Source organism: Vigna unguiculata, chromosome 6 (genome assembly GCF_004118075.2).
Source record: "Vigna unguiculata cultivar IT97K-499-35 chromosome 6, ASM411807v1, whole genome shotgun sequence".
NCBI classification, from domain to species: Eukaryota; Viridiplantae; Streptophyta; class Magnoliopsida; order Fabales; family Fabaceae; genus Vigna; species Vigna unguiculata.
This window is the reverse complement of record NC_040284.1, coordinates 21,850,872-21,878,726: the sequence shown is the minus strand read 5'-3', so window position 1 is coordinate 21,878,726 and position 27,855 is coordinate 21,850,872. Positions and strand designations below refer to the sequence as shown.

Here is a 27,855-nt window from a genome sequence, read left to right as displayed (position 1 = left end):
TATGCTAAATTTTACTATTATTAGTTTAATATTGAGTTAAATATGTTTTTGATTCATTAACTTTCAATAAAAATTGAAATTAGTTCCTCTTTAAAACTTTCACTTATTCCTTCGGCTTTAGAAATGTGTACTTAATCCTTTTACTTTCAAATAATGACTAATTTCAATTTTCACGTAAAAGACCCAAAACATAGTTTATATAAAAGAAGAAATTTCACATTAGAATTTAGAGAAAGGAATATAAAGAGACATTTTGATAAATGTTTTGATTGTCATGGAATTTTATTTCTTACTCTATTTTAAAATGTATACAATTAAAATTTATTTCTAAATATTTGATATTGAATAAACTGTAATAGATTTTTTTTTTATATTAAATATTTGATAATATCATATTTTCTTTTTAATGATATTTTATTTTTTGATAAAAATTAAATAGTTGATATTGAAATATTAAGAAAATTGGTGCATAAGTGTAGGTATACCTAAATACTCAATGATGATGAGAGTGATACAAAAGTTTTATATCCATTGCATATCCCATTGCATATCAATATAGAGACGTGAGTAATTTTTTTCTTTAGAGTTTGGTATAGAATAATGAAACTCATGTCCTTCTCACTTGTCATCCCTACTAAACAATATGAATACTATAAATCCAATAATTAAGTTTCTCACTATTCGAATTAATTCTCCAAAATCAATTATTTTTTGGTTTAAGTCATCTTTCTTTTATTCCTTTCATTGATATTTAAAAATTACCTTTTTAAATAATTTTTTAGTCATTTAAGATTTATAAAATTGTGTAAATGATTTATCAGTTTTGTAAATCTTTGTCATTATTCATTATTTTAAAAATTTATTAAATATTATTTTTAAATATTTGTAGATATTTTTAAACATAGATATCCCCGGAAATAATGACCAAGTAATAAGTTAAAGTTTTCTTTTCATATTGAATAGCATATAAACTTATCCATGCAACCCAACCCATTGTAATTCCTACTTTTTTTGGTAAATTGTTTATTAAAATATGTACTTATAAATATAACAAAAGTACTCATAAATCCTAAGTTTAAATATTTATAGTTAAAAGTGATATAAAATAAATTTTTATATGATTTTATTTCTACCGATAAATTTCCATAATGTATTCCTTTAGAAAAATTTCAAGGGTGGTATAAAACTTAATTTATGTCCGTAATTGGTTCAAATGAAAATAAGTATATCTTGATATGATAAAATTCTGACCAGGGATGGTAAGGGATCGAGTAAGATACGAATGGTGCCTATCTGCAATCCAACTTGCAAGAAAAATATTCACCTGCTACCCGTTCGTTTATCTGTTGGATACTCCCTTAAAAAATACCTGCAAATTTTTTTGAAACCTGTGTGTACTCGTAGATACCCACAAATATTTAAAAAAAAAATATATTTTATATATTTTTTAAATAAAATATAAATAAAATTATAAAAAATATAATATAATATAATATAATATAAATATAAATTAAATTTTAATTTTAATTAAATTTAACCTAATAAAATATATTTTTAATTTTAATTAAATTTAACTTAATAAAATATTAATTTAATTTAATTTAAATTTTTGATGTTATAATATAAATATAAATTAAATTTTAATTTTGATTAAATTTAACCTAATAAAATATAAATTTAATTATAATTATAATTTAATTTAATAAAATATATATTTTATTTTATTTTATTTTTTTGTGAGTAATGGGTATCTCTGAATACGAATAATATGATATTCACATCCGACTTATTTATAAGAGAAATTAAAGTACTCGCTACTTACTATCCACGGATAATAAATGTCTATAAATACTAACTATCCGTTACAAATTTTATCCATAAATACCTATATATATATATATATATATATGAATATTTTTACCATCCTAATTGTGACAATAATTACTTAATCAACTAAATATGGATATTTTTACCATCCTCATGACAATAATTACTTGATCAGCTAAAATCTCAATCGAAGGAAATTCCAAAGAAGTTCAAGGAACTCGGTAACCTTTGCGACATTAATTGAGTACAAACCCAATTTTTTGTCTAACATACAATTTTGTTCAGTTTTTTTTTTTTTTTTTCTTATCCACACTGTGTAGATATGTTTTTATTAATTGATAAGAATTTTACAGGTTTGTGTGGACAAATGAACGGGGCTTGAGCCAGGTTAATGTTTTCGGTTCTTCTTAAATTTTTGAAGACTATTTCTTACTGTAGCTCCATTTTCTCTTCCCTCACCCCTATAAAACATGATAACCCGAAATTACCGCTTATTAAAAGTGTCTCTTTATTTTTTTTTCCGATTGTACGGAATATACTTTCGATTTTGGAAAATACATTCCAGAACGTAATAACAAAAACGCTCTGGATTGCATAATGTATAATATATTTTCAAATTTAGAAATATATTTAATTTAAAATACATTATATTTAAATTGCTCTTTATCATATTAAAAAAATATCTTTACTAATAAACACAATACAATGAACCTACACAATAAATAGGAAATATTTATACGAGAATAATCTATGTGAAGTTATTCTATGATCCGTTTCCATTTGATGGTTTCATGAGTACTCTCATTAACATTATTGTACAAATTAGTTTTTGTCATTAAGATATTTAAATTAATCTTAATAATATTAAAGAAATATATTTACTAATAAATACAATAAATAATAAACATAAAATATTCATATTTTATTAATAATATTAAAATAATAATATTTGTAACATCCCATTTAATAAACAAAAGCTATTGAAATAAAATATCACATGATTTGATATTTTGAGTAACACAAGAGAGTATAAAAAAGTCACCATTATAGTCATATGAAATTTACAGGAATTTTAAAAGACTACTCAAAATATAGTACTAGTACAAAACACATAAAATCTCTATAAAAGGGTACTCAAAGAAGGAAACCAGCTACAACGACTAAGATAAACAACAACATCTCCCTACACAGGGTCCAGATCAACATGCGCCTAATAATCTACTCCCACCAATAATGGTGATTATCGTGAAAAGAAAAGCCAAACAAAACACAAAACATAGATAGAAGGGTAAGCTAATGAAAATAATTTTTAACAGTTAAATAAACAAGTTATGAAACACAAGCAACATACAACCAAAGAATAATTCACATGCTTATCTTCATCTAAACAAGTAATGGACTCTCAACTCAATTATCCGAATTATGAGATTGATATAAAATTCTAAAGGAAGTATGCACATGTGCTAGTTTCTAAACTCTGCAAAGTCTATACACAAGGGGTTATCACCTACCACACACAAGGTTAGTATGCCTTGGGCCCAAACATGTCCCAAGACTAGAATTTTCTGTCACTCTCACCACATAATTCATTTTACTCTATATGAGTGTGAACGATTATCAAAGTTCATACCTTCCTTTATCAGGCATCTCCTATGTCAAGGCATACACTAACAACCCTATTACCAAGAATTTCCCTTGAAGCTCTTTCATCATCACCATTCCACATGTTATCTCATAATAATTATCATCCCATGCTACACACATCAAGTACAGGTCAAAAAGAATGCCACATCATGCATAACTTCATACATCATATTTCTAACATTAACCCAGTCAATCACAAGTTAAAATAAGGAATTAAAAATTCTACAGCAATTCTCGCTTAAGCTAGATTGATATTGCTTAAGCTAGAAATTATCGCTTTAGCTAGACTGATTTCGCTTAAGTTACAAGTTCTCGCTTAAGCTAAAATTTGAACAGAGAATAAAGTGAAATTTTGCTATTCTCGCTTAAGCTAAAAATTTTTGCTTAAGCTAGACTGATATCGCTTAAGCTAGAAATTCTTGCTTAAGTTAGACTAATCTAGCTTAAGCTAAAAATTCTCGCTTAAGCTAAAATAACAGGTTTTCACTAGTTTCAACATGCAAAAATCCCAAACAACAAAACTAAAAAAACACAACCACGAACATCAAACCAACATTTTAAGCACGATTCAAGACCAAAAACAAGAAAGACACTTAAAAAAATTTATTAAAGTCCTAGCTTTCCTTACCTTGATTGACGCTAACGTGAGGGAAAGGAAGTCCTAAGTGGAAAGCACTAGAAAACCCAACTACAGGCTAGGAAGCTGACATGCAAGAACATAGGGGAAGAAAACATGAGACATGAGACCTTGATCTAGCTCAGACAGAGATGAAACTTCAGAGGCAGAAAATGAAAGAGTGTGAAGTTGGGGTTAACTTACACGGAGGAAGGGAATGCTCAGTTCGTTTCGACGAGAACTCCACAAAAGTCTCAGTTTTAAAGAAGTGGTAGAAGCTGAGTTAGAATCAAAGAAAAAAATATGTAGGGGTGAGTTTGAGAAAAAAAAAAGGAAAACATAGAGAAAAAAAGCTAGAGTGAAGGGGACTGAAAAGTTTTCTGAATAAGGAACATGACTACAAGAAAATGCTTCATTAGTAACCAATTTTAGTGACCAAAAATTTTTAGTTACTATAATTACTAATTTAGATACAAGTTTACAAAGTAAAAAAATTATTGGTTGCTAAAATACTTACTATTATGAATAAAAAATTATAATTGGTCACTAAATTGGTTTTTAAAATTAGCTACCATAGTTTTGGCTACCAAAGAAAACTAGTCACTAAAAATTAGCTACCTAAGTTTTGGCTACCAAAATAACTTAGTTACTAAATTGGTCTCTAATTAATTAGTGACAAATTTAGTGACCAATTATAATTTTTTATTTATATTAGTAACTATTTTAATAACCAATAAATTTTAATTTTGTAAAATGGTATCTAAATTGGTCACTACAGTGACTAATAACTTTTAGTCACTAAAATTGGTGACTAATAAGACATTTTCATGTAGTGATGTGACTGAATTGGGCCTCTTTTTACTAAGGCTGGGCCCAAAATCTGAATTAAAAGTGGGCCTTACAATATTAATATATAAATATTTTTTGTTTATTATCTATATTATTTGTATTAATTAATAAATAATAATAATAATAATAAATTACATAGTTTAAAATATATTTTTGGATTAAAAAATGGTGCAATGTAACAAAAACCTCCTAGAATGACAAAACACCCAACCCATCTCCCAATCGGTGAAACAATAACAACTTGGGGTGCTGCAAGAGAAGGAGAAAGCTTAAATGTGAAAAGGAAAAAAGAAAGCTTAAATGTAGAAGGTGCACGAACTTTAATGCAGAAGTGTGGTGGGAACAATGAAAACCCAGTGAGGGGGATAGGATTAAGGGTTTAAACCTAATTTTAACAAACGTTATTTTAAGGATTAATGGTTTAAACCTAATTTAACAAAGGTTATTTTGGGGATTAAGGGTTTAAACTCAATTTTACCAAAGAGTATTTTGGGGATTAAATAAGGGTTTTATGGGGGTGTTGCAAAAAAACGGGATGTGTAAGAAGAAATGGTAATTTTTGAATGGTTTTTACTCATCAACTACATTGGTCATTCTGATAGGCTTTTGCTTCCCGTACCTCTACAATTTCTTCACACATCCCCAGTTTTCTAAATGACTATTTTATCTTTTATAAAAGTGATTTTTGGATTATCTATTTTGGAAAATTTGTGGGTTTAGCTTTCTGGAATATCCAGAATATGATTTATAAAATGGGATTTCTAGTATGGAATTTTTTGAATGAGGTATCTAAAATGAAAATTTCAGAATACGATTTTCAAATCGTATGAAATGCATTTCAAAACAAATTTTCCAAAACAGGATTTCTAGATCAAGTTTTTTATAATGTATATATTACTTGCAAAATGAAATGTCTAAAATAAGCTTCCCAAAACACATGAAATGTGTTGCGAAAAGAGTTGTCCAGAGCATTTTCTTTTTCTTCATGCTCTCTGTCTTCTTCTTTTCCTCTGCAGTGGTAACGACGTGAACAACACTAGTAGCAATGCAAAAGTAGTGATGGTTAGATACAGTAAATGAAGGTATTCTAGATTTATTTATGTTAGTGTGAATTTTTTTTTATATTATTTATAAGATCAAAGTTGGGTCATTGAAATTTAAATGATTAAATATGTTCTTGATCTCACTTTCAATGAAAATTAGAATTAGTCGTCATTCGAAACTTTCACTTTAGCATTTAAGTTGTTAACACCAGTTGACTCATTTATGTCACAATATATTAAATGAGAAACACATTTAAAACGTCAAATAAACTTAATAAAATTTGGTTAAAATGATTAGATCCAAATATTTTTAGAGATAAGAAACTAATTCCAATTTTCAATGAAAGTTAAAGGACCAAATACATATTTAATCCAAATAAAATAATTGTGTTCCAAAGGTCCAATAGCCTTACAATAGAATCAATTGAGGAGAAGTTTAACATTTTTGGTTAAAACCAATTAGAGGTGAATTGCAACTATTGTTGTTTGCTTTTGTAAATTTTTTTTTTTTTTCATGATGCTTTTTATTAATGCAACTTTAAGTTGTATACATTACAAAAAAATTGCATATTACCGACAAGTCTAATTTGTCAGTAAATCATATTTACTGACGGATTATCGACAATAAAAAATTCATCAATAAAGTGGTTTTCATTAAACTTTACTGACAGATAAAAATGAATTGATAATTATTGACAAATTTTGGCATGCGTTGGTAAAATACCCGATTGAGTCTCCTTTCTCCTCTTTTTCCTCTTCTTTTTCCTTTATTTCTTCATCTCCTTCCTCCTCTTCTCATTGTCGATGTTGTGGTAGAGTTCCACCACTTCATCATCCTTTCTTGTCTTCCTCTTTCCTCTTCCTCTTCTTCTAACTCCTCCTCTTTCACCCTCCTTATCTAACTTCAGCAACCACCATCACCACCATCTTCCACCTCCACGTCAACACCATATCACTGACGTTCCTTTGCGTCACTGGCGCACCTCTGTGTCAATGTCCACCCACTATCGCATCGCCACCATGTCGCCTCCTCCTCGTCCTCTTCTCCTCTTCTTCTTTCCTTCTTATACTCTTATTCTTCTCACCCATTTCCCCTTTTTAATGGATCTATTGACAAATTTAAATTGTCGATAGAGATAATGGCAAGTTATTGACGATAATATCTGTCAATAATAAAAATTGTAAATTTTCGACGATTTTTGTTGTTGGTAATTGTAATGATAAATTATCGGTAAAAATATCCTTCAATAATACTAATTCTTATTTATTGATATATTGTTCTAACATATTTTACGGATTTGACAGTGATAGAAGTATCCGAAAGAACACTATGGTTGGTCCTCATGACTTTCTCACTTGGACTCCTATAAATCTAACTTGTAGCATGTCAACCATCCTAGATCTTGTTCTTCGTTTTGTTCTTAGTCCAACTCTAGAATCCACAATCATGTATTTCTTGTAAACCCTAACCTTTGTATCCTTTCTAACTCTCACTCATTTAGTGACATTTGACCCTTCCAAGCTCCAATATATACTATGACTAAACTAGTAAAGTCTTACGTGCAAAATAGAGAAAAGAGTCATACCACTTTTTGCTTCAACCTATTTTACTCTTGGCTTATAAAAGAGAGTGAAGCTCATGTAATTGACTTTTTGCCAAGCGATTCATGAGAATATTTATTCCTATTGCAAAAGCAGTGTACAATGATACTAGATATTCCTACATTAGGATAGGAAGATAATTTCTAATAGTAAAGAGTGAAGCAATATCTCCGTGAATTCACTTTAACTATATTCATAAAGTACGAAGTTGAGTTTTTTGTGAAAATTTATATGAAATTTAGCAAAATTTTGATAGATAAATTTGTTTGGGTGTGTTTGAATATGTAATAAAAGCTAAGTATGTATTTTTTGTTAAAGGGTTGAAGTATCTCAAATACTTCATACTCAATATATTTCTTTGTCGATAAAAAAAAATATAAGTCCTTAAAAACCTAATAATTAATCACGTCCGCAATTTTAAAATTCTATTAAAGGACCGCCCTACACATATATCTTACCAACTTTAATCTACCTCTCTATTTTGCCATTTATACCCAATTAGCAGCTATGGACCAAACATAAAGTATCATTACACCTTTTTTCCTACCTAAACTATTAAATTATTGACCACATATACAAATAGATAGTCAAATATATCATTCCTGATACAAGTGTGCCTTCTTGAATTTATCACTATTAAAAAAACTCATATTTTCTGCCAATTTTGTTTTGAATTTTTTTTTAGGAAATACTTATAAATTTTGTTATGAAAAAAAGATTTGAAGGAAATTGCTGCCAATTTTTTTATAAAATATTTTGTATAAAACACTTTTCGCAACAAATTTTGTAAGAAATACTTGCGAATTTTATAATTTTGTAGGAAATAATTACCCACGAAGAAATTATCTGCCAATTAAAATTCTTAGAAAAAATAGCAGAAAAAAGCCTTTTATTACAAATTTTTTTAACAAATTTGCAAGAAAATTCTCATGTAATATGAGAATTTGTAGTAATCTCATTTCAGACCCATAGTTTAACCTAGTCCAAGATAAATATTTCTTCCGCCTAATGCATATATGCATGCTCATTATCAAATTTATGTACATATTTCTATTTTTCTAATGTAGTTACATTTCACATACATTTTCTATTTTATAAAAAATTATACATTCACGTATTTTTTATGTTCTACAGTACACAATAAAAAAATCATTAATTTTTTGGAAAGAAAAACTATCCCAAAGATATACGTTGCTTAAAAATGATAACGTCAGTTTACTTTAAATTTTAGAAATTAAAAACATAATTAAGTCTTTATTTATTTGTTATATGTATTTATAAAAAACTTTTAAATATATGTTTCTTAAAATGATCACACAATTAATATTTCCTTTAGTGATTTACTATAAATATATGATACAAAGAATATTAACCTGATCTTTGAAAGATAATGCCCTAATGACAGCATTTGGAATGATATAAATGATAAGAATATACTTTATATACACATACACTGAATAATTTACTAATTATACAAAATGACATTGACAACTTAGACATCACTGTTTATCCTATTCCTCTACACCAATCATGTGTGAATGACATTTAAGTGAAATTTCAATGTGTAAGACCACAATGAAAACATTAAAATGGTGTTAAAAAAATTCTATCTATGTATTCACCAAATTCATTGATATGATTCTGGTACCAAATCATTCTGTATTTACTAACTCACAAACAATGTAAATTTTGTACATTAATTAAATGCCATCAATGTGGTGGATTATTCATTCCTTATGCATGCAATGATGACACTTCGTTATGTATGAAATCAGTTGGCACTTTATGCACAAAACCAAACACTGTCATAAAATGCTGTCATAAAATTGGTGTATATAAACATGGCTGGTGGCAGAAGAAACTACAAAGGAACACAGTTTTCTCTTCTCACTTGTTTCTCTTGTTTTCTGGTGACAGTGATCATGTCGAGAAGAAAGGTGCAACTCACATTCATAGCCAATAACTCAGATAGGAAGGCATCATATATCAAAAGGAAGAAGTCACTGCTGAAGAAGACTGAGGAAATCAGCACCCTTTGTGGTGTTGAAGCATGCACAATAGTTTATGGCCCTTATGCTCCTGTGCCAGATGTTTGGACATCCAAATCTGGTGTTCAAAACGTGGTGGAAAAGTTCAGGAATACATGTGAGCATAACAAGAAGATGGCGACTCAAGAGAGTTTCCTTTCGGAAAGAATCGCCAAGGGTAGAGAGAAGATGAAGAAACATGTTAGGAGCAACCAAGAGAAGGAGATGACCATGTTCATGTTTCAGTGCCTTAAGAATGGGAGGGTTGAGCTTCTCAATAACTTGACCCCAGATGATTTGAATGTTCTTTCATCAGTGATTGATAGCAAATTGAGGGATATTAATAAAAAGATGGAAACTTTGAATGTTTCTGAGATGCTACCAAACCAAATCCAGATGATGCCACCACCAGCAGTACTACCAGTAGCAGCACCAGAAAACATCATCGTACCACCAAATCATGGCGATGGAACATATTTGAATTCTGATGACCCCTTGCAAAGCCAGTGGTTCATGGAGTTGCTCAATGATAATGGTGATGAGGAGACAATGAAGTCTTCATTTGGAGATCCTAATCTCCCACCACTCTGATCTGGTTTTTGGCCAAATTTGAAACAAGCATACATATGTGCTTGTTGAGTCATGAATTGTCTATGGTTTCTAGGTTTGTTTGTGTGTCAATGTGAAGAAACAACAGTAACTCATTACTCTTTATGTTAGTTTTCTATCTGGTTGATCAATATGTTTATCATTGTTTTGTGTAAATTTCTCTGGTTGTTTGTTATAAAAAGTTTCTTCTGCAATTAAGTCTAAACTCACTTCATAGGATTAAGTTATTGCAAACAATTTACACTGTTACAGTTAGAAAGGTTTCCATTATACAAACTTTCTACAGTTGTGATAAATGGATCTAAAGTCTTACATAGATCTAAAAATTAAAAGAGATTTGTCTATTTTTAATTAATGTTCATATCTGAAATTTAAAAGTCTTTTTTTTTTCAAATGTTGTTAATTCACATGCATTTTTTATGTTCATTTGTTCTTATCACCACAATTTGTTTGGATAAGCACAATGATAAATTCATGCACCCACACTGTACTTATATAGAAAGAAAAAACTTCTGATTCTTAAAATTGTCACACAATTAATATATCTTTTAGTGGTATACTAATGTATATCTTTTTAATATATTACTCAATCATATATTTTATACATGAATAAAAAAATAACAAATGATGTATTTATACATAATGCAAATCTTATAAATTTAATATCATTAAATTTCTGGATTCTGTATTTTGTTCTTGCTTGGAAAGACACTAAATGTTACATAATGTGCAAAACCAGTTGGTATTTTCACTTCACACAAAATCAAACCACTGATCTATTAAAGGAGGTTGTTTGGGGCAGAAGAATCTGCAAAAAAGTCTTTTCACTTCTCTTTCTCTTTTTCTTTTTTCACCACCATGACTTGGAAAAGGTTAAAACTCATTGAAAGAGAATAAGGAGAAGGAAATGACCTTGCACATGTTTCAGAGCCTTGAAACAAGGAAGTTAGAGGAGGATGGTAACATAATTTCATCAGTGATTGAAAAGAACCTGAGGAACACACAAAAAGATTGGAAACTTTGAATTCCAATGAGATGACATTGGTGACGAATTTAAAACCCTAAGTGAATGAGGGCAATTAAAAATTATTTAAATCTCGAGCAAAATTAATAAATACAAATATATGAGATTAGGAGGACAAAATAATTTTTTTTATAGATATTTGGTAATAATTTTAATCAAATTTGTCCATGCTCAAGTACAGGTAGATCTGTCACCGGATGATACCATGTCAAACCCAGGTGCAACCACCAGCTGCAGCTGAAGAGACAAAACGGGTGAAGAATGATGTCTCAGAAATGAATGCTAATGCTGATATAATCTCCAACTTTAAATAAGAAGTATTCTGGGGATCATGTTCTTTTTTAATAGTTTAAGTTTATTGTGTGTAAATGTGAAGACACAACAACATTAAGTCATTTATGTATACTCTTCATAGTTTACTTTGGTGAATGTCAGTTAGTTTTGTGTGGATTGGCTTGCCATATTTGTTTGATGTTACATGAAATTGTTTTCAGTGTTTTAATTTATAGAGGATGATTTGGTTTTCTTGAATAAATAATCTTTTGGTGTGTGGTTACCTCTTGCTTGAAAGTTGTTTTATTATGTGTTATTCAATCTAAATAGTTCACAATTTTTCAACTTAAAATCAAATAATATGATTTTATTAATGGGAATTTTAACTTTTGAAATATATAATTTTAATTTTTTTTATTTCCGGATTGTATATTCAAAAAGGTAAAATGAGAAAAAAATATTAAAAAGATGCAAGGAAGAAAGATACATACCTAATGCATCAATGTGTGCAAAATGTTTTGTTAAAGGGTTAGAGCACCTTTCAAGTGTTCTCTTTAATTTAAATTTATTCTTTGTTGATAAAAAAAAGGAAGAAAGATACACAGGTGCAAAACGAAACTGCCTCAATATTGACTTGATTGTTCAGTTTATAACCCTAAACCCAACACTATATCTAACATAATATGAGTTGATTGTTTTTAAGTTTTTATATTTTAATTAATAATAATAATGTTAAAAAGTCAAATTAGTACTTATCTGATCAATAATATTAAATTATCATGAATATGTAAATATTTTTTGTGATAATACCATGTTGGAAAGATCTAAAACAGATAATAAAGCGGAAGTTAAACTTAGTTCAAATCTTCAAAATAATAAAATGTATAAAAGAGAGAAGAGATGAATAAGCAAAGATCAAAACTTGTAACACAATGCTAATATTTCATAATCTAATATAATTTCTATTGTAGTCAACTGAAATAATAAAATGCATAAAACAAAGAATGGATGAATCTGCAAAGACCAAAACTTTTAATACAATGCTAATAGTTCATCATCTAATACAATTTCCATTGTAGTCAACTGATTCACCATATTATGCAAACTGCTCAAGTATTCTGTCATTGAAGAACCATTCTTGTATTTCAAGTTTACTATCTTTCTAATAAGAAATGTCTTGTTCAAGAAACTTTTAGACTCAAACAGCTCACTTAATCTCTTCCATAAATTGTAAGCAAGAGTCTTACCTAACATATGATAACAAATAGATTGATCTATCTATTGTCTGATCACACCAATAGTTTTTCTATTTATTTTCTTTCAATCTCCATCAGATTTATCTATTGGTTTAACACCATTTTCCTCGATAGAATCATGTAGATATCTGCAAAATAACAAATCTTTCATGCGAGATTTCCATATTGAATAATTCGCAAAATTCAATTTAATCATGGTTCTTACACCATCATTATCTCCCATTTTTAAAGCACAAACCAAAGCTCCTAACTTGGCTCTGATATCCGTTGTTGAAAAGATTTCAACAAATAACAAATAACTAAGCAGAAGCAAAATTCAGATTAAATCTTTCTTAAATAAATAATATGCAAAAATAATAAAATACATAAAATAGAGAAGGAGGAGCCAACAAATACCAAAACTTCTAATTTACGGTGGTTGGTATATAATCACAAGATATTAGTGGCAGCCCTACTTTAGTATGTTTTTTAATTTTTAATTAACTATTATTTTTTCATTAACTTGTTAAAAGAGGTCATGTCTTAAATCATTCAAGGTGTTTTAGTGAAACAAATTGATCTGTTTAAATAAATATAAATAAATAAATTCGTGTTAGTATTATTATTATATTAAAATTATTTACACATTTTTTATTAATAATAACTAATATATAAATAAAAGAATTAGACATAAAAAGAAGAAGCACGAAGATAGTGCTCCCAGAATAACAAAACAGTTTCTTTGTGGGTTAATATAGGACAAAACAATTTTTTTTTTTTTTTTTGTGGTTGACAGTGCTCCGAGACAATTTGTAACTCTATACAATACATACCTAAGTTTGTGAAAGGTTCATCCTGTTCACATACTTAGGCCTTCCATTTTTAATGGTGCACCTAGGAAAAAGGAAAGATGCTTAGTATATGATGGATATAATTCAACTAGTTAATATTGTTGTGGGAGGCTTTTTTCCATAATTTCAGAATTTAGATTTTCATAATTTGATGTTACTTGTGTTTTGTATACATGGGACTAGGTATAATCCTCCCATGCTTCCGTTATTCTTTCAGTTTTCTATCTTTATAAATCACCACATCTTCTCAGCATTAAGTTTTAAGATAGAATTTTATATAAACAAAAAAAAAAAAAATACCAATAGTGAAACACTCTAGATCATTGTTTTTTTTTTATCAAGAATAAAAAATATGAATTGAAAAAAGGACAATAAGATTGTCCAACCCTTAGATTATTGTTGCTTTATAGTAATTTGTGATTACTTTAGCTTAGACAAAATACTATCGTTCTTCTTCGGAATTGAGCATAAACATTCTAGGAGGAAAGATTGGAGCATATAATTGGTTCAATCACCTCTTAAGTTCTCTATTGATTTAACTTATCTTCTTATTTTATTGTTTGCCCTACCTTAATACATTTTTTTACCTTAATATAATTGGGTGCTTTAACCTTCTACACAGAAAAAAATTAGTTCATCAATTATATATCCAACAAATTTAACATATTGCTTTAGCTACTAAGATCATGCTCATCTTCTTATAAATTTTCACAAAGAGTTTTTTAAATTATTCTATACACACAGGTAGAGTCAAATATGAGGCTATTGTTTTACTCATTTATGTTCTATTCAATCCTCAAGCACGATATATCAACATGTCACAAGCTACATACACTTCTCTTGCATATTGAACATGCATGCCCAGAAAATGGTTTCAATGAATTCTTAGGTTAAACATGTCCCTACACCCACTTTACAAAGAACTCATCAAAGTATAATATAGATGATTATTCCATAGATAGTAAGTTGAAGACCGCATTCTAAGGAGAAAAGCAAGCACTCTAAACTGTAAAGTCTAGGTTATAAGTTAAAAAACCTTGTACAAATAGCCTACTATTGTTTCTAGCACAGTAGTGAAAAAGGATAATGAGTTTCTAAGCTATGAACATTAAATAAAGAATGAGACATAGGCACCCATCAGAAAAAGAAAAATTGATATTTGTCATTTTATTTTTCAATCATACCATACTTTTATTTGGGTCAAACTAAAATCTCTTATGGGTCTGGTACACCTTTCTTAGAAGTAATATTGTTCTTATGATTCCATAAAGTCCACACTATAACAATTCACACCCCTATCATAATATATTACCTTTGTAGTTTCTTTTTTTAGTGTTTAAGTTGGATGAACCATGACTACACATAAAAAATTAAAGAACAAGCAATAACTAATACTATATATGTTGCTTTAGATTTAAGATTCAAAGAGTATATCAAACCAATTCAAATATTGTTTAAATGAAAGTGACCTAAACTTATCATAGTTTGGCTATCTTCGGTCTTCCTAATATATAAGGATTGTTTTTTTTTTTTTTTTCATTTACAAATTATTATAAAAAAAAATCATGTATGTCCTTAAACTAAATTCTACTTCGATTGTTTCTAATGTAAAATGTTACCTAAAAAGTTAAAAATTGATCGATGTTAAAATATTTGTTGTATTGGATAATAATATTTTAATTCACATTTTTTATCCATTTTAACTCATTTCTTTAATCATCATTAGATAATCTATTTTGATTATTTTTAGTGATGTGATGTAATGATATAATGATATGATGATTTAATAATGATTGAAATGATAAGTTAAACATAAATAAAAAAAGTTGATTAAAATATCACTATGCTAAAATACTCCGTGTCTAGATATGTATCATCACAAGCCTTTTTCTATCTTGGTTCATATCACTTGCATTTGTTATATATGTTCATTAATGATTTACAAAAGCGTCACATATATTTCCATAATTGATTAGATAAGAATCACATGCTTTTAGGAAGAAAAACTTCTAAAATCGTGTTTCTTAAAATGGTTACAAAAAATGAATACATAATTTCATTGTCTATTTTAAGTATATGACACGAAGAGTTTTACTCTAATATGATGACAACTCTTAAAATGCAATTAATAAATTAAGAAAACTATGTATCCACGCATAAAAATTAAATGATGAGAGTTATATATACGAAACCTGTTGCCATTTTTAAAAATGAAAAAACTTTAAAATACTATTAAAGTTGCAAACTCTCTATATATGTATAAAATTAAATTACGAAAATATCTTTTAATATATTTCCATTCTCGTAAATTTCAAAATATGCCGGATGTAATTCATGTATGGAATGAATTTAAAAGGTGTGTAAAACCAGATGACATTAACCGTTATAAATACTATTAAAAAGTTTAGTCTATAAATATATATCCATCAAATTCAACAATGAAAATAAAGATTTTCTATACATAATATTGTTTTACCAACTCAATAGTAATCTACTATCTCATGCATAGTGTAGATTTTTGCAAAGTAATTAAATATCATTAAAGGTTCTGATTCTGTGTATCTTCTATGCATGTGAAATCTGAATGTGCAAAACCAGTATATAACATAAAGTGGTTTCTGGTGACAACAGAGAAACCAGAAGAAAATCACCATTTTCTTTTCCTCAGAAAACATGACAGGGAGAAAGGTGAAACTGGCATTCATAGCCAATGATTGTGCGAGAAGGGCATCGTATAGAAGAAGGAAGAAGTCAATGTTGAAGAAGATTGAAGAACTGAGCACCCTTTGTGGCGTAGAAGCATGTGCCATAGTGTATAGCAGCTTTGATCAAGAGCCACAGATTTGGCCATCAGAATCAGGTGTGAAGAACGTGGTTGAAAAGTTCAGGGCCATGCCTGAATGGAAGAAGCACAAGATGGGGAATCAGGAGAGTGTGATGGAAAAGAGTATTGTGAAGGGTAAAAGGAAGATTACGAAACTTGAGGAAGAGAATAAGGAAATGGAGATTACCATGTTCGTGTTTCAATGCCTTGATAAAACTAGGGTTCAGCCTCCACATAACATGACTTTGCCAGATTTGAATCTTCTGTCATCGGTGATTGAACAGAAACTGAACGACATTAGTAGAAGGTTGGATTTCACAGATGTTACTGACATTGTAGATACTAATCTTAAACTCTAATGAACTATATATATATAGCTTCAGAACTGTTGTGTTTTTCCTTTGGAAAAACATTTGGTTGTAAGCAGTATTGTTAGTTTAATGTTGGTGTCTGATCATGCTCTGGTATGCATAAAAGTTCTGGTGAATTGTTTTATATGAAATAATTCTCAAGCTCTCCACAATTATTATTGGGTTTAGTTTTGAATTAACGACTCTGATTTGCATATCACAATTACAGCCATATGATAGTAATAGAATGTGTGTGTCAGAGAGAGAACACATTCTTTATAGTTAACAATTTGATTGTTCCAGCAAAAATTGTCATCTCTGTACATAGGATATTCTATTCACGATTCGTAAAAAAGAAAAATTAAATTCTGTTTGATTTTATTTAAATTTCTTAGAAATCTCACATCAACTAGAGATGAGACAATTTCATAGGGTGCAACTTTCTTACAAGTCGATTTTGTAAGGTTGAATTAGACTTAAAATCTATGGCTTAGGATAAGATCGAGAGGAGTGTGTTGGAAGTTCTACATCAACTACAAATAAGACAATTTTATAGTATTAATATATAAGTTTTTTGTGGGTTGAGTTAAGTTTAGATTAAAGAATTTTAATTTGAATACATTTTTTTGTTATTATTAAATTTTTAATTTTTCAAAAAAAGTTATAAGATCTTTTTGAAAATTTGTTAAATTTGATTTATATGGATTTTGAGCTTGAAATAGGCTCCTTGTATAATTTTAGAGGAAGTATGAAATCATTCCAATCTAGTGTAATAGTCAGATTCTATAAAAATGTTCATTTTTATAACCATTGTGTATTAAGAATAAATCTTTTTTATTTAATAAAGCATATTTTATAAACATGATATGTTCGATTTATAATAAATTTATTAATTTTAAAATATCTACTATAAAATATAACTTAATGTAAGTTTTATAATTATTTTATCCCACAGTTAAATATATGTAATGTTAATTCTATATTTTATATTATAGAGTTGAATCAACTAAATTTTAATTCGATTGTATTCAAATTTAAACTGAATATTCCTGAACGAAATTTACAGTTTTTTGGTGATTTCTACTCCACAAACAATCTCTTAATATATCGATTACTTTGTTACATACATGGTTTGATTTTTCAAGTAATCATTTGTTGTTTGTACTAAATCTTGTTTTCTAAATGAAAGATATATTAATTATTCGATTATGGTTATTATGTTGCAAATAACAACCTTTTTTTTATTAAAGTGATACTAAATCATTTTTAACTTAAATTTTTCTTTTAATGTTATGAGATTTTGAGTCTTGTTTTTCATATGATAATTACCTTTTTCATCTTTATATAATTTTAGACTTAGATTTGTAACACGATGGATTCAACAAACAACAAATTTTGTTAGGATAAATTATATTATGACTTTGCTTTTATGTTGAGAAGTGAACTCTCAACCTTACAGAATCAGATTGTAAGATGAAATTTACACTCACTTATATACTATAAATTAACCTTATCTTTAGTTAACGCGAAAATTTCTAAAATTTCTGATAAGTTAGTCTTACATGATACATGTACATAAATTGATTTTCTTCCAATCTCAAATTGATCTACTGGTTTAACACCTTATTCCTCAATAAAATCATATAAGTCTTCTCAAAATAACAAATCTTTCACATGAGATTTTCATATTAAAAGATTGTAGAATCCAATCTAATCATACTTCCAACATTATTGTTACCTGCCATCTTCAGAGCACGTACCAGAGCTTCTAACCCAAGTTTTGATATTATAATCGTTAAGAAGATAACAAAAATAATAAGCGAAAACAAAACATAGATCAATTTTTCCTATTATAAATAATATGAAAATAATGGGATGAACAAAACAAAAAAGAGAAAAACCAACCAACAACAAAACTTTTTAATATGGAAAAAACTCAATATGAATAAACCACACCTAGCGACTAATATTATCATTTTTTATTTATAGCAGTGACTATTTAGTAACTAATAATTTTTTATTTGTGAATTGGTATTTAAATTAGTTACATTACGATGATTAACAATTTTTTGTCACTAAAATTATTTGTTAATAAAATTTTTTTGTAAAGTTAAGTAATCACTAGTCTAATAAATTGATCACCTAATTTACTTTTTTTCTTTTCTTTACAAAAATAATATTAAAAAATAAAAAAATTGTTATTAAAATAAATTATTTAGTTATTTTAAAATAAAAAAAGTTTTTTAATTATTAGTTTTATTAAATAAATAAATACATTATTTTTATTTATCAAAGAATAAAATTGTTTAATTAAAGATAACGTGTCTTCTTTATAATATAATATAATTTCACCATTCTTTTTAAGATTCAAAGTTTTTTTTTTATAAATGATCATTTAATTATAGATATTAATTAAGGTAATAAATTATTTTTAAGGTCCAACACTTTAATTATATATATATATATATATATATATATATATATATATATATGAGTTTATAGAAAATAATAATAATCATCTGATGACTTAATGTTAAAGTCTCTGGAAATCTTTTAACTAATATATAACTATTGTCATATATAAGAATGACATGTATATATATAACAAAGTATCAATTAGTAAATTTACTTGTTCAATTTTTTGTTTTATGCCTCGAAGTTAATGTCATTATTTTTAATTAGGATTATATCGTTTTTTTTGTTGTTGTTCTTTAAATTAGTTTCCACGTTAAGTACTCAATTAGTATACTCGGTTTTTAACATGAATCGAAAAATAAAATTTAAATCCGTATAAGATTAATTTTTATCTTTAAAATCTGTGGCAATTTAGTCACAAAACATTGAATAGGAATTATGGTGTTTTTATTCCAGCTTTCAAATTATGGTTTTTGTCTACCTTGTAAAATTAAGACATGTACGTTGAAAAATATCGAAACTTTGTGTTCCTAGTGGTAACACCTTATATATTTTCTATTGTTTGAAGTTTTACCGCGACTAAAGATAAGATCAATTTAGAGTATATAAATGAATACAAATCTCACCTTACAAATTGATTTTGTGAGGTTGAGTTAGACTTAAAGTCTAATTCTTAATATGGTATGAAAGTTATTGTTAAAACCTATTCTAGTGAGAGTTGATGTTTGTTGGACATATTGTTTCATATGTTATTAGACTACCCATTAATGTCTATAATCACACGTTCGAACTGCACATACCTCGACCTGATGGGAGGTGTGTTGGAAGTCCCACATCGAATAAAGATAAGGCCAAGTTAGAGTATATAAGGAAGTGCAAACCGAGTCCAAATTCTCTACTGACTTTTTGGATATTATCTTCGGTTGAATATTAAAAATACTCTATATTGGTACTTTAAATATCTTTTTAATATATTTTAAAATGTCAAAATTAGTGATAATTAGTGTATTTTGAAAACACAGTAAAGAAACAACACAAAAAACCCAACAGAAAATCCAAAACCTCATCCTTATCTTGTAAACCGATTTTGTGACGTTGAGTTTCTAAAGTTATTTTTTAATGTCAGTAAAGAATAAACAAATTGGGTGTAGTTAAAAAATACAAGTAATATTCCATAAATATTAATAGAATTATTAATTGTTATACTTATAGAGGAAGTGATAAAAGACAATGTAATACTAATTGTTACCTATCACTAATGACTACTGAGAAAGACAAAACTATGGTATTTTTCATTTATATTCCACGTATGGTAAGCCTTGTAAACAATATATCTTCCACGTATTGACTTACCAATTTTTGTCCAAGACAACTCAGATGGCACAGATAAAAGCAAACATCTCAGATGAACCCTTGCAATTTGATTATGAGGATCTCTAATAAATGTCCGTAGCAAACTTTCCCAAAATTCAATCTAGTTGCACCTAATTTTCTTTTATACATAAACATGTATAGCAAACGGAATTAAATATTTATGAATAATCCAATAATAAAATTGAGTAATAAGTAACATAAATATCTGTAGATGATTTGATATCAATTTTAATCTAATTTTACAAAATTCCATTTGTAAGATAATTTTTTTAGTTATATAGTATAATTTGTCTTTATCTACAATGGATATACAATAAAGATTTCTTATCTTATCTTACATGGAAATGATAATTAATACACTGTAAGCAAATTATAACATGATAGAGAGAAACATTATTATTAATTTTGTAGATATGTTGCGTCCATTATGTATATAGAAGGAAGAAAATGTTTCTCACCTCATGTTTTTTTCTTCATTTTCCTTTCTACTAAGCAAGATTACTTTCAATTAACTTATGTATTTTTTTTTTCTTTTGTGAAATATAAATATTTTATGAGATGTGGGGGTAGAATGTTTTTTTCAGGTACATGGTTGTAAATGCTAACATTGAAAAGGTTGATGTAATCTTTTTTTACTTACTATAATATATATATATATATATATATATATATATATATATATATATATATATATATATATATATATATATATATATATGAATGCATTACGCTTAAAACACTTAAGTAAATAAATTAAACCGCTTATCGTAAAGTCATACTGAGCAAGTGTAATAATGTATTGTTAAATACAAATGCAGGAAGTATGTAATTGGCATTAAATATTATTATTAAGTGCATTAAGTAAATGTAATAAATAATTAATTTTGATAATATTATTCCATATAGCATCAATGAAACATAACATGTTTATTAAACTTAATAAAGACGATATATGTTTGATAAATATATTTAGGGGTGGCAACGGGGCGGGGCGGGTACGGGTATCATGATCCCATCCCCATCCCCATAATAAAAATTCATCCCCATCCCCATCCCCAAACCCAACGGGTATACAACTTTTGACCCATCCCTATCCCCATCGGGTAACGGGTATTTTCTTATACCCATACCCATACCCATTTTTTTATTGTTCCATATATCAATTAAATATTTTTTATAAAAAAAATTTAAAAATCACACCAACGGAATCATGATACTATCAAAATATTCAATATTAAAATAACATACTCTTTTTGATTTTCATGATGTCAAATATTAAGAAAAATATTATAATAGTATAAATCTCAAATTAAAGTATCAAATAACAACTAAATAAAATTCAAATAATTATATAAAAGCTAAAAAATTACACATTACTAAAATTTTATAATAACCAAAATATTTATTAATTTTACAAATGATCAGTGGTTTCATTTGCATTCGATCCACCTACACATAGAAAAAAAATGAAAAATTAGATATGATATAATAATTGAAATTGAAAATTTTAATTACTAGAATATAATGTACCTTCTTCATCAGATTCATTTTCACTCATGAGAACATCTTTTCCTTTTAATTTTTTAACACCTACAAACACCAAATGTAGAATATTAGATGAGAATTCACATAAAATACTAACAAAAAATATTAATAAATTTGAGTAACTTACCTAGATGGTTTGAGTTCCATATCCAACTTCTTGTACACATCAAAGCCTCTATAGTAATATGATGAAGTCGACTACGGTGAGAAGTTAATATCTGACCACCAGTACTAAAAGCAGATTCAGAAGCTACAGTTGTTATTGGAATAGCTAAAACATCCCTTGCAATTGCTTGAAGGGTTGGAAACTTTAACCCATTTGTTTTCCACCATGATAGGATATCAAATTCTTGTGTAACCGGCAAATTATCTTCTTCCAAGTAATAATCCAACTCTGTTTTCATAACTGTAGTTCTAGATTTTTTCTTTTTTACCATAAACTCTAAAAATTCATTCGCATCATTATCAACATCCTTTCCCAACTCCAATGATGTAGCTCTATAAGAAGAAGTTTCATTCTTTTTTGATTGATATTCCAAAACCAAATCATAGCACATTTGACGAATCCTACTAAGTTTCAGATCAAAATCATTACCATACAATTTATAAAAATAATATTCTAACATGTCCATCTTGTACCTTGGATCTAAAACTGAAGCAATTGCCAATATATCATGAATAACACTCCAGTAACTTTCAAATTTCTTTAACATTTGTATTGCCATATTTTGAATGGTTATCTCAGGAGATTTAACCCAATCATTTATTGCAATCTTGATCTCACAAATCTTTGGGAAAAAGATGTTGGCAGTTGGGTATTTGGAGCCAGAAATGATTTCTGTGATGTCATTAAATAATTTTAGCCTTCGACAAACATCCTTTGCAAATTCCCACTGCATATCAGTTGGCAAAGAAGTGTATTGAGCTTCACGTTGCTTTAACCTAAAAAACACATCCTTATAACATATGGCAATATCAAGCATCTTGTAAGTAGAATTCCATCTAGTTGGGCAATCCAAACTTAACTTTTTAGTGAAAGAAATTCGCAATTGTCTAGCTGTTTCCTCAAATTTTTCCATTCTTTTAGGAGTTGCTGTCCAATATGCTACACTTTCTCGAATTTTTTCCACCCCTTCTTTTAGGACGGCTAACCCTTCTTTCACAATCAAATTAAGGATATGTGCTGAACAACGCATATGAAGCAAAGACCCTTTCTTAATGAGTGTGTCCAACTTCAACTTATCCTTAATTTTTTCAATCATGCTATCATTTGTGCTGCAGTTGTCTAAAGTGATAGTAGACAATTTTGTATCAATATTCCAATCGAACAAACAATCAACTAATACATTGCAAAGTCGATCAGCTGTGTGAGGTGCGGGAACATAAATGAACCTATAAATTAAGCAATATTTTGTAAGACATATAATCTTTCTAGAGGTGCATAAAAAAAATTACTGGAAAATTTATAAATTAAAAAAGGTGTACCTCAAAATTATATTTTGCAATGTCCAATTGTCATCAATATAGTGAGCTGTGATAGACATATACCCTTTCTTTTGATTGCTTGCAGTCCACATATCCGATGTAATTGCTATTCTTCCTTTATTTGTATCTATCAACTTCATAACAACTTGTTTTTCATGTTCATAGATGCCGAATATCTCTTTCTTTATCGTATTTCGTGAAGGAAGTTGAAATAATGGTTGAATTGTTGTCACGAATCTAATAAAACCAATATGGTCCACTATTGACAATGGATATTCATGCAATATAATCATTGTTGCAAGTTCCCTCTTGGCATTTTCTTCATTATAAGTTCCACAAGCCAATTCCTTTTTGCCACTTGAAATCTTAGAAAAAAGTGTTTTTTGTCCCCCTTTTCCTTTTGCTAAAACCTTCTTTTGAATACATATGTTTGTATGATGGTGCAAGTGCTTTGTTCCATTCTTTGTTTCTCCACCAAGCAGTTTCTTGCAATAGTTACATTTAGCTTTGTATTTTCCATCAACTTTTATCTTTTCAAAGTGTTCCCACACAACACTTTTCAATTTCCCTTTCTCAAGCTCTACTTGTGTTGTTGAATGTATTTCATCATGAACTTCTGAAGGTGTTTGCGTAGATGGATTCAATGGAGATTGACTGTCATTATTGGAACTTTGAAAGGGAGTTGGTTGTTGTGAACACTGTGGTGGACTTGGTACCTGCAAATCTTGATCTCTTGTGCTCATTTTCTCTAGAAACTAACATACGTAACAAAAAAAAATCAAACAAAGTAAAAAGGTTAATTTCTTTTTTAACAAAATATAAAAGGAAAACCAATAATCAAGTTTAAAAATATTTCAAATATTTTTTATACTATTAAAAATTTATATTATACCACTTAAACGAAATAGCACAAATAACAAAATTAAATTAATAATAATTCAAATTTAAACATAGATTCTTCATCTTTTGATCTTGAATTAAATTAAGGATTTATGCAATTGAGCACTTAAAATTGAGAATTAAACATTATCATGAAACAAAAAATAAATAATAAATAAAATTATCATAAAGGAGTAAAGATAATTAAATGTGTGACCCAAATTTGAGAATATCCATTTGAACATAACATAACGGAAAAAAAAATGTATAATTAAGATTATGATAAAAGGAAAAGTACCTTGAAGATCTGCTTAAACCTTAAAGAACAAGCCAAACAATTAAAAGAGAGTAAAAAAGTGTATAACCAAAGTAACAAAAAGAAGAGCTACAAAATAAGAGTCAAACATTTTCATGAAAATAAATAAATAAATAAAGATAATCAAATGTGTAACCTAAAAATTATTTCATAGAATGAAATTGAGGAACACCTATTTGAACATAACCATGTACAGAGAGTAAAAATTATGTAATAAGAAGAAGAAAAATTACCTTCAAAATTAAATCTTGAAAAACAAACCAGACAATTGAGAGAGTAAACAAAGTGTATAACAAAAAACAAAGAGAATGAGAAATATGTTATATATATATATATATATATATATATATATATTATATTATATTATATTATATTATATATTATATTACTATGTATATATATTATATGTGTGGATATCTTATGTTTATATATATATATAATTATTTATATATATTATATTATTTATATATTATATTATTATTACTATGTATATATATTATATGTGTGGATATCTTATGTTTATATATATATATATATATATATTTTTTTTTTATAGATATATATTTATTTTAAGTATATATTATATTATATTATATAATAATATAAATATAATAATATATATTATATTATTATGTATATATATTATATGTATATGCGTAGATATTTTATGCTTTTATATATATATATATATATATATATATATATATATATATATATATATATATATATATATATATATATATATTTCTTTTAAATTTTTATAAATTTGTAATGTTATAAATTTGTTTATAAAAGATCTCACTAGTTAAATGATTAATTTGTTTTATACGTATATATTATATATATTATATTATATTATTATGTATATATATTATATGTATATTATATTATATTATATTATATTATATTACATGTATATGTGTAAATATATATATATATAAAAGTATATTTTATTTATATGTATATATACTATATTATATTATATTATATTATATTTTATGTGTAAATATATTATTTATTTATATATATTTTTTAGATTATTTAATAAATTATAAATAGTTTAGTAATTTAAGCAGGGACGGGTATTTGGGCGGGTATATATATATCCCCATCCCCATCCCCATCCCCAGTTGAAAATTTCGGGTATTACCCATACCCATACCCATACCCAGTCAAAGCGGGGATTCCCCGTCAAAACGGGGATGGGTTCGGGTGATACCCACGGGCACGGGTTTATTTGCCATCTCTAAATATATTAACATTAAAATATAAAATATTAATTAAGATATAAATCATTTTTTAAATTAAAGTAATCATTTTATTTTTAGTTGTGTAACTCAACAAAGATAATAAATGTAATTTATAATTAGTGTTTATTATTAATTTTTAAGATATTAAGGATAATGTTTTTCATATTAATTTTATTGAATAATAATTAGTTTTTTCCTAATAAAGTATTCCTTAAAGAAGATAATTAAGCATAACTTTTATTTGATCTTAAGTTATCCTTTAATTTATATTCTTATTTACAACTTGAAGGATCAAAAACATATTTAACCCTATATATTTAATTGAATTTTGATTTTGTTTAAGTAAATTATGGTGTATGGAAATGATTATTGAGAATGATGAAGATTTGTATGAATATGTAGTTATACATTTGGGATGATATGTGAATTATGGTTTGAATTGAGTACTAAGGACACCTAACATAAATCCCTTTGTTGCAATAACAGTTTAAGTCATATAACTAATATATTAAGTGACGAGAAGCTAAGGGGGAAGTTCATGTACACTATGACATATGTAGATGTGCATTTTTGGGTGTATTGAACTTACCATGATCCTTTCTCTTAGATTTGCTTATAAATCTAAGTTTTGGGTATTGAATCACATGTTAGCCTCTCTCGAAAACATCAATTGATATTTTGTTTATTAAATATCTTTGATGAATAAATTCATGTGTGATCTATGTGTTTATTATATGTTAGATTTTCTTAATGAAAACAAATTGTTGTGACTTGGTAATTAAGGTAAAAATTTGTTTCAATAATTTATCCTTATATACATTGTCATACATTGTTATGATGTGACCTGTGATGATTGTACCATATACACGATCAAATATAGTATAGATGCAAGAATAATATTTGGATGAGAATAATTTTTTTTAATTTGACTTATCTTTTATAAATATTTGTAATTATGTATATTTTGTATAAGGTTAAATTATATTTTATATTGCTATAGGTTTTATATCTGTCCTTTAATAAGTTGTAAGTTGTAGGGTGTTATAATTTGGATTTTAGTTAGAATATCTAAATCAATTTGAAGTCCATTTTATGTTTCTACTTAAAATCTTAATAAATTAATATTCATTTAAATCCAAATGAATTTAAATTTTTAATTAAAATTCAAACAAACACTAAATGAGTAGATTGAAACTAGGGAGTGAAGGGTATAGGCAAAAATGAAAAATACGAAGTATCTTATAAAATAAATAAACTCAAAGTAAAAAATAATCCAAAAGCTACAGTTACTTTTTCTAAATATATATGTCAAACTAAATCATTTGTAAATATTAAATAAATAAAGATTAGTTTTGTAATATACACTAAATAAATAAATTAATAAACACTAATAAATGTTGATATTGATATTGATAAGTAATTCATTAATAATTAAAAAGTTGAAAAAGTAATATTGAAAAGGTTAATATTAACATTTATTATTAAATTAATACTTATCATTTATTATTATTAAACAATAAAAATACAATTTTCAAGTTTTAAATAATAAATTATATTTTTATAAATAACTTTTATCTTATTTCTTACCTTCTCACATGAATTTTAAAATATGTTCAAATAAGGTGAAAGTTATTTAAGAGAAGCATACGCTATCTTAATAAAGTTGGACCGATCTCATGCCAAGTTTAATCAACCTAATCTAGATTATCATAAATCAAATTGAACCTAACTTCAGTCAAACTTAATTAAATAAATTGAACTCAAGTCACAATAAGTTGTGTAGCAAAACAAAATTATTTCTCTTTAGAAAATAAAAT

The 27,855-nt window shown here is 27.0% G+C and overlaps 2 protein-coding genes across 2 annotated transcripts; both read left to right on the top strand.

Annotated features, from left to right (window-relative positions):
• The first annotated feature begins 9,422 nt into the window (after positions 1-9,422).
• LOC114188526 (agamous-like MADS-box protein AGL80) lies at positions 9,423-10,199 on the top strand. Its single transcript, XM_028077099.1, has one exon. It carries the CDS (start codon positions 9,423-9,425, stop codon positions 10,197-10,199), a length of 777 nt encoding a protein of 258 aa, XP_027932900.1.
• Positions 10,200-16,280: 6,081 nt separating this feature from the next.
• LOC114188525 (agamous-like MADS-box protein AGL80) lies at positions 16,281-16,783 on the top strand. The gene has a single exon (XM_028077098.1). It carries the CDS (start codon positions 16,355-16,357, stop codon positions 16,781-16,783), a length of 429 nt encoding a protein of 142 aa, XP_027932899.1. The 5' UTR covers positions 16,281-16,354.
• Positions 16,784-27,855: the final 11,072 nt, after the last annotated feature.